At 36.1% G+C, this 9,434-nt stretch overlaps 1 protein-coding gene across 1 annotated transcript; it reads left to right on the top strand.

The window, feature by feature from the left end:
• Positions 1 to 683: 683 nt before the first annotated feature.
• On the top strand, positions 684 to 4,096 carry LOC143460781 (uncharacterized). The gene is made up of 4 exons (XM_076958409.1): positions 684 to 1,197; positions 1,530 to 2,603; positions 2,786 to 2,861; positions 3,180 to 4,096. Exons 2-4 carry the CDS (start codon positions 1,548 to 1,550, stop codon positions 3,803 to 3,805), a joined length of 1,758 nt encoding a protein of 585 aa, XP_076814524.1. The 5' UTR covers positions 684 to 1,197; positions 1,530 to 1,547; the 3' UTR covers positions 3,806 to 4,096.
• Positions 4,097 to 9,434: the final 5,338 nt, after the last annotated feature.

The raw sequence follows: 9,434 nt of genomic DNA, 5'->3' as shown, positions 1-9,434 counted from the left end.
GGAAAAAGCACAGCCGGTTGATTTCGGTGCATCTTAAATCATATCTTAGTTTTATACTGATATATGCAGAGAGTTGGTTTTGGTGTTTGGTTTAAAACCGGTTTGCATTTAGTGGTTGCACGCCCTTGATAAATTTCAAATAGGCTAATTGCTTACACTTTTTGCTCACTTAACTTTGTAGCATATGACAGACAGTATGAGCCTTAATTTAGGAACTGAGTAGATACACTCCCTTAGCAGTCTAAATGTATACCTCAGACAAGAGATTACGTGATTATATCCACACAAATTCTTTATCTGTTCTTGCAAGCAAGATTTTCTTTATCAAAAACACTTTGCACAAAACACAAAGTACGAACGTACCATATTGATATTGCCATAGTAGAAAGTGTGGCAGCTACATATACGAGGCTAGTCAACGTTTACACCAAATTTTTCTATGTTCACGTCGATTTTTAATAAATAAGCAAAGAAAAATACTAATTTATAATGTGTAAACCAAGAACTGAGCCTTCAGTGCACGCCATCTTTGCCGTGATTTGGGACGACTAGATAGTTTGAAAACTTTTGACAAGAAATCGTGCATGCAAATTTTTGAATGATAGCGAGCACGCGAATCTCCTTTCTTTGTTTATTTATTATAAATTAGCGTAAAGATAAAAATGTTTGGTATGCACTTTGGTGAATGTCATGTGTGCAGCTGCCACACTTTCCACTGTACAGCTATTAGATAAGTCTATAAAAGTGTTAGATATGTATGCACTGGAGAAAAATTGATTCGGTACACACTTGGACCTTGACTAGCTGTTGTAATCTTGAGGGACTGAGATTTCGGTAAATCCTGCCACGCAATACAGACTGGGTTAAAAAATGCACTTCCATCTGGTTATGGCCCCAGGGGGTATTCCATGAAATACGTACCTCTTAGGTCATTTTGACGGATATTATGAGTGTGCAGGAATACAGATGACTGGATGAGTGAATCAAATTTTCAGTTGCCAGCATAGTTTCAATATGATTGTGCCAAAATGAATATTTGCCTTGTGCCATGCCGAGTCAAACCGTATTCCCACCGCTTGACTGTAGGTCATGTTGAAGTGAATCATATGGAATACGCTATGTTTCACTTTCATCTGGCTAAATTGGCCACAGGTCACAATACACACAGACCATGCTTTTACACACCACGACATAAATGTAAGTTAAACATAACGCGTTGATTTCGGCCTAAACTATATGCATTTGGTTGTATGAGCCAAGAACATGCTTGCACTATCCATCTTATATTGTTTTAAATGATCAATTATGACGTCATAACAAGCATTGTTCATTCCCGACTGCTTTGCTAAGACAGTAGTTTTGAAATTGTTTGGCTTGTTGATAATTATATGCGTATAAAGTGGAACTTCGTTGAGATAAACTTAATTTTCGGTTCGTAATGGAATGTTATCAATTGCAATTAAAAATTTTGTGCTCATTTTATCCAACTTATAATTTTTGGTATTCTAAAAAAATTTATACTGTTTCAGGATATGTAAATTTAAGGAATGTCAAGTCCTGGGGGAACTGTACCCACAGCCGTTGTTACACCAATGATCTTGCCAAATATTATCAAAGAACCAAATGAGAAAAGAAAAGGGCCTGATGGTAGTGAATTGAGTGTTGTGTGGAGATGGAATGGAAACAAATGGGTGATGGGCGCGACAACTACAATGAACTCAGTAAAGCATGTTGAAGGTCTTCCATCACCACCACTTCGAAAACTGAGTGATATGGATATAACGAAGTTCACTGAAAATGATTTGAATGATGACTGTGGTAAAGCATCTGATGGAAGTCCAACAGACAAAGACAACAAACCAGAGAAAAATGACTTAGTTAATAACCAAAAAGAAACTGCAGTAAAACAAACCATCATATATGTTTCTGGCCAACAAAACAAAGTGGAACAAATGAATAAAGTGGAACAAACAATTGAATCAGTTGTCAATGAGATCTGTAAAACTGTAACTGACATTACTGAAGTGAAAGTTGACGCTGAAAATGATGAATCCGTTTCAAGCAATATGAGGTCTAGCGACGCAAACAAAAAAAAACAACCAGATAAACAAAAACCCAAACTTACAAATCGAAAAAGAAAAATCACCAATGTATCAAAATCTTCCAAAAAACTCAAGACTACAAAAAGCTTTTTAACGAAGGAATTGAAGCAGTTAAAGATGAATCATAAACTTTGTACAAATACCGCTCAGTTAAAGAAACCACATAGATCAAAAACATTAAGTACAAAGAAAATAGTTTATTGTTGCCCAAAACGAGCACAAAACGCCACAAAAGTGCAAGAAATAGTGCAGTCTGAAAAAGTATCTGCAAAGAGATATGTTCCAACAAAACAACAAATCATGCAAAATTTTTTACCTGAGATTACAACTTGTGCATTTTGCCACCTTCCAGCTAATTTTCTTCATGGGCTGGGTGATCTGTATGGTCCATATGGGCCAACATTTCATGATATCATGGAGCGACGTGATGATGCCAGAGAAAGGTTTTATTCAGCACTAAATATTAATGCATTTTTCCCATCAAAGAACAACAAAAATGAGGTGTGTTTCGATATAACACTAGTACACTACAGTATTGTAAAATTCATGCTAATAATATAGTTTTGCTCTTTCGATTGTTTAGGTGTTTGATATATTTAAGTTTCATAAAGTAGAATTTGTTATCAACTTTTTGTTCATCTTAGTAATTTTTTAAATGTAACGTAAAATTTTTTGTTTGCAAGATTTGCTTTGATCGAGATAGAAATATTTGTTACATCACATCATCTGGGGAATCGAGTGGTTCTTTTGTTCAAACAGGTATCATCACAGGCATTTGTTGTCATTTTTTTGGTATTGCTTATAGTTTAACTTACGTAGAAGATTATTGTGTGTTTTTTGGTGCACGGAAACGAATAATATATATGTTCAAAAAAATTTTAAGTTAAAGCTTGATATTATGTGTATTGACTATTGAGTCCCGTTTCTTGATATTTTGCTGTTTGCCCTTTTTTGCAGTTGTTGTTGTGTAAGCTGTGAATAGATAAAGAAAGATGAATTGTAGATAAACTGTTTATTGTAGTGGATTGTAGATAAATTGATTGTGTATAAATAGATGAATTGTTTATTTTTGAGCAGTGTCTTCAACACCCACAACTCAAAATACCCTTGAAAGCATCGAAGAATTGATGCCAAGGTTAAGGATGATGCAAACTGTAGATTCTATTTTAAATGAACACGGAAAAAAAGCAAATTCAAAACGAAAGAAACTACAAATACCGGGATTTACAGGAACCATTAAATTCTTCGAAAGTAATTCTCAAAACAAGGACAGCAACCAGAATAAGTTACCGACAAACCTTGATACTATGGTATTTATGGAGCCATCGTTAAACTTACTTCCAGCCAATGAGTCACCACCAACAAAGACCAACAATAACACAAGTCCTAGAAGGAAACGTGGAAAAAAATCAGAGCTGTTAGATTCCACTAGCGTGGAAGTGGTGCACAAGTTTAAAACAAAATTGTTGTGGACGCATTCAGTGTGCGCGATGTGGACACCAGGTGTTTATCTCATTCAAAATCAAATTTTCGGAATAGCCTCAGCAATGCGTGATGCTGCAGATATTTTCTGTTCTTTCTGTCATCGGGGTGGTGCAACCATATCTTGTCGAAACCGAAAAAATGTGATGCATCATTATCCATGCGCTATTGCCAGGGGTCTAGAACTTGATGAAGAGACGCTCACCGCCAAGTTTGTTTGACAGCTAATTCACTTTATTCTTATATTATGTGTATTGTCTTTTCTTCCAGTGTTTAGCACTTCTGTTTTTTTACCTATGTACATTGGGATTTTTACCTTCACCACTAGACCTTATACGAAAAAGTTAACAGTGTATTAGACCAACTAAATTTCATTTGAATTGTATATATAATTTCTGCAATTGTATATGGCAGAACCCATTTTCTCATACGATCTTGTTCAAAATGTACTTTTTCTTTTTGTATTTCAGCACATTTCGTTATATTTTCTGCGAGTAAAGAAACAAAATCTGTTTGGTATCGTTTGGTCCCTGTCCGCCCAAAACTTGTTTGAGGGCCAAATAATGTATTGTGCAGAGCGTGTGGTCAGATAGCAAAGGCGGTGTGCAGTCAACCATGAACATTGACCCTTGAATAGTGCAGTTTACTGAACATTGAATTGGTGGTACGCATTAATTTTTACGTGAAAAGGTTATCAATAGGGCAACCAAAAGTCAATATGGTCAATTTTTTTAACCTGCTCAGAATGCTATCAAACAAGCACAAAACAAATTTCAGCTTTGTACGACGTGTGGTATAGAAGTTATTAGGTCAAATAAAGTCAAAATGTTACGTTAGGTCAAAATACGGTTAAATTGTTTCTTTTAGGTCAAAATCTATTAAACTTGTAATTTTGTAACCATTTTGTAATATTATTTTTCCGTTTTTCTCTTTTCTTGTACCGCAAACAATTCCAGTGCCCCAAATTATACTTGGAACCAAAGCCACAAAGAGACTGAGAGGGAAGGTCTTTCAACGCGTCTGGTGACGTCACGTTGTGAAGGCATTGCATTTGAAACTGCAAGTTGTCAATCTTAATACGCAGAAACGAAAAAAAGTCAACACTAGAAAAGCGTTTTGTCAATTTTAAATGCAGCTTTAGATTAGAAAGTTGCTGTAGACAGTGTAGAGACTATCAGTATAGCGTTTTTCAGTTGGCAACATGCAAGATTTTTGATTTTAAAATGCAAGAACAAAACTCCCAAGCAACATCTGCATCCGTGGAGAGAAGCTTTTCCATATTGAAAAAGATTTTGGCCAAAGACAGAAACTTTGGAGAAGGCCACGAGAAACATTACTTGATAGTAAAGTACAACAATGCCAACAAAGCACAATAAGAACACTCCTTTTGCAACAGAATGATTGACTGATTTTGTTTTATTTCATCTTGTTCTTAAAGTTTTACCTTATTCTTAATGTTGTTTTTTTACATTATTTGTTTTTTGTTTGTACAACGTGATTTCCATCAAATGATTTTTTTCTGAAATGTTAGTTCTAATTGCGCAATTTTTTTAGGTCAAAATAAGGTCAAAATTTAAACTTTTTAGGTCAAAATAAGGTCAAAATTTGCAAATTTTAAGGTCAAAATTTAAATTTTTTGGTCAAAAAACTGGTTGCCCTATTATCAATAATGTTAAAGTGAGGGGCAAGTCCAAAAACAAGTTGATCTTATATGAAAGAACACTCATTGAATATTCTGATAAAATAGTTTTGAAAAATAAGTTTTGGTTATGTAATTATAAGAAAATGAAGATCGCAAAATTGGCCTTAATTGTGACGTAGTTGAAGGCTCTTCGTGATGTTATAGCTAACCACAGGCATTTGCAAATTCATAAATTTAGCAATCTCTACTCTATATCACCTACATAGTCTATTTCACCGGCTGCCGGAACCGTATTTGGAAAATACGAAAACTGTAAACAGCAATTACGCTAGCCAGTGAATTGAAATATATCCTAATTTCAACTGAGAACCACGTACTAATTTTTCTAATTTCTGTTTTTGGACTTGCACTTAGGCCTACCCCTCACTTATAAGTTTTACCTAAAGGGCGTAATTTAAGATCACTTTTACTCTATCGCATCGAGTATGGTATAATTACGTGAAAGAGTCTTCTAAAATACGTGATACCTCTTTCCTATCCAGGCTTTCACATGAGGGAGTAAAATAATGAGGTCTGTATTTTATAAAAACCGTTGGCACTAAAATCTGTTCCCGTTTAAGTAACAATTGAAATGACGACAAATGTCACATGAAACGCAATGATAAATCAAGTTTTCAATATTCCGGTTTGTTTGTTATTGGGTGCACAGTACACAAATTTGGTCCATTTCGGGCTCTGAAAACTTGCTGATATCGGCTTTAAGGTTCGCTCAGGGTTCAAATCACATTATCTAGCAGCTAGATAGATTCAGTAGATTCTAGCTAATAGTTTTTTTAATTTCTTCAATTGCCAATGCAAAATTTAAAAAAGGTAATTATGTGCTCTTTGTGTGCACTAGCCTATACTTGTGCTCGTTCTAAATTAAGTGCTTTATGTGCACGTTGGTTATTTTGACCACTCACTTATTGATTGGTAGCTGATGACTAGGGCAACCAGTTTTTTGACCTAAAAAGTTTAAATTTTGACCTTATTTTGAAAAACGCTATACTGATAGTCTCTACACTGTCTACAGCAACTTTCTAATCTAAAGCTGAAATTAAAATTGACAAAACGCTTTTCTAGTGTTGACTTTTTTTCGTTTCTGCGTATTAAGATTGACAACTTGCAGTTTCAAATGCAATGCCTTCACATCGTGACGTCACCAGACGCGCTGAAAGGCCTTCCCTCTCTTTGTGGCTTTGGTTCTAAGTATAATTTGGGGCACTGGAATTGTTTGCGGTACAAGAAAAGAGAAAAACGGAAGAATAATATTACAGAATGGTTACAAAATTACAAGTTTAATAGATTTTGACCTAAAAAGAAGACCTAAAGAAACAATTTGACCGTATTTTGACCTAACGTAACATTTTGACTTTATTTGACCTAATAACTTCTATACCACAAGTCGTACAAAGCTGAAATTTGTTTTGTGCTTGTTTGATAGCATTCTGAGCAGGTTAAAAAAAATTGACCATATTGACTTTTGGTTGCCCTACTTATGACTTATGAGCCACGTTTCGTTATCGGCCTATAACGCAACGAAAAACATTACGCTGTGTACATTATTGAGCTGTTTCTGATACACCACTGCGGCTAACTTGATATTATTTTATTGATTAATAAAATATGCCGAAGCACAGGCATAACTTGGCGAGGAGAGACGTCTCTAAAGAGCGTCTATATGCCTCCTTGTCTAAAAGACGACTGACCCGAAATGTGAACAGGGAATGAAGAGAAAAAACACAATAATTCTTTGGGCAAATACACATGGTGTCCTGCCGCTATTTAGCGGACAGGGTGGTGAAAGCAACAGGTCTACCAACGTGTGTTGTTATCAATTTAATTTTCCTTTTTTTGCACTTTTTGTCACAATAATATAGAACACCAGAACACTTTTTCATTGAAGGACTTGCTTTACCTAACGTAGCTCACTTAAGGTGAAATGGTCATTTCCTAAACTTTTCCATTGATGTTGTCCAATGGTAGTTTTAAGAAAACAACAAGTTTTACTCCACTTTAAAGCGTGAAAAGTATGAAAACAATATTAACATAACAAGCAAAGTTTTTTTGTGCTGACTGTACTGCAATGCTTATCGCGCCAAATAATTAAAAAATAACAAATAAACAAATTGTTTAGCGAAATAAAACAAGGTGTTGAACCAGAAATGAACCTGAATCTTTATATTGGTTTGAGCGGATGTTTTTTGAAAATCGAATCGGAATCAGAACCTAGTAGGCTATATTAACTTTGTCTGAACCCAAACCGAACCTGAACCATTGAAGACTAAGAGAAAAAACGAACCGGAGTCGCCCTTTCCTCAATTGTAACCACTGTTTCAGTACAACAATTTAACCAAGAATTATAGAAAAAGTGTTTCTTTTGCTTATTTCAAAATGTAGAAAACCTAAGCTAAGAAATACCCACTCATGATGAAACTCCTTGAGGTAACGAATTGCTACTTGTGCAGTGTAGCTGAAGAAATTAAAAAAATGATTAGCTGGATAATGTCATTTGAACTCGGAGGGAGACGTATATTAGCTAGCCTGCTGAACCAAAGCCCTGAGCGGAATGAATGTGTGCACCCGATCAGTGGCGTAGCCAGAAAAAAAATTGGGGGGCGGGGGAGGCCAAATATTTCATGAGTTCAAGGGAACTACAAAGTGTTTGTTTTAAGACACCGCCACCTGATGTAGAAGCCTATGGACACAAAAATGTTGGGGGGGGCCATAACCCTTTTCGCCCCCCCTGGCTACGCCTATGCACCTGATGCAAACCTGAACCGAAGTTAAAACCTTTTCCACTGCGGTCTGCGATTAAACCCCCTGCTACAAACTGCCAAAAAGCAAATGGCAACTTTGCTAACCTTGTGCATATAGGGACTAATGCAAATAAGGCACATTGCACAGGCACAAATTGGAGGAACCGCTACTTTGCATGTCATTCTATCTAATTCCATTAAAAAATGTGTTGCAGTGTTCTACTTTATAGCTTGTATAGGCTAATTCTGGTCTCTTTTACTTCTGCACTCCCATATCAATATCGGGTATTGAGGAATTATCACGTCATACCGCGAATTTCTTTTCTATTACCCACCTATTTCTTTTCTCTTTCCCATTCAGGCCTTCAGGTCAGAGTGCGAAATGATAAGAGTTTGTACGTACAAATGTACTTGCAGAAAACGTATGTGATTGTGTGATGTGTTTACGATCAATCTCGAGCGACCAGAAATGATCGCCAAATATAAGTCTTGCAAAAACTTTCCTCAGTCCCATCATGCAGGATAGCAGAACAAAGGTTGTGATACTAAATATTTCAAATAGTCGATAGGCCTACCATGTCCGCCCGGTTTCAAGTTAAAGCGTCTGTGCAAAGGCATTCAGTATAAAATTACCTGTGTTATATTCTTCGATTTAGCATAGGCCTGCAGTTGTCATGCACATGATTTCTACCTGCATCACTGCATGGAGTTGGCAATACAAACTCAAACTTAAATGGGTTAGATTTGTTGCCCAGTCTGCATTTCGTGGCAGCTGAAATAAATTTCGAGTGCATTTTTTGCACACTTGGCGTATAGCTTATAAACTTTGGAAACCATAAATAACCGCATAATGGTCTAAATTTACCCTTTCATGCAGTGATAAGGCTGATGGAGATTATATTCAGGAAAATTCATCACCTACACTTGTAGGCTAGATTCTTTTAATTAAAATTGCTCTGCACAAAACACGAAGTTCGGAACCATAGTGGAAAGTGTGGCACTTGCATGCCAGATTGGAAAGTTTGCTAAGTGCGTGGGGGGTTATTGTGTATGTGTATTGCCTGTGACTTGTATTGCCAGGTTGTATCATATACGTATAAGATTTCAGAGTGACTATTTCACCGGCGTCCTTTTACCAAAGTTGCTGAATCACGATACCATGCCAGGCAGATTTTTGCTGGTGGGTTTATTACTCTCATTTCAAATGAGGAGAAAAAAGCAATGCTGTGGCGTAGTGTAAAAGGGTTGGGCTCGTATGCTGGAATTCTCAAGTTCGAATCTTGCTAACGATAGCCTTTTTTTGTTCGAATTTATTTTTGATCTAAGCTGATTTAGTGATGAGAGGAGAGAGTTTGGGTCGGAGGGTAGGCCTATTAGTTTTACATTCATTTAGACTTTGGGGAAAAAATG

Source organism: Clavelina lepadiformis, chromosome 5 (assembly GCF_947623445.1).
Source record: "Clavelina lepadiformis chromosome 5, kaClaLepa1.1, whole genome shotgun sequence".
In the NCBI taxonomy this organism is placed as follows: Eukaryota; Metazoa; Chordata; class Ascidiacea; order Aplousobranchia; family Clavelinidae; genus Clavelina; species Clavelina lepadiformis.
Note: the sequence above shows the minus strand (reverse complement) of the source record. Positions and strands in the feature narration are given on the sequence as shown.

Coding starts and splice junctions, on each gene's coding strand:
- LOC143460781 (XM_076958409.1), top strand. CDS start 1,548: ATGTCAAGTCCTGGGGGAACTGTACCCACAGCCGTTGTTACACCAATG. Junction 2,604..2,785: donor CAAAGAACAACAAAAATGAG/GTGTGTTTCGAT, acceptor TTTGTTTGCAAG/ATTTGCTTTGATCGAGATAG. Junction 2,862..3,179: donor TGGTTCTTTTGTTCAAACAG/GTATCATCACAG, acceptor ATTTTTGAGCAG/TGTCTTCAACACCCACAACT.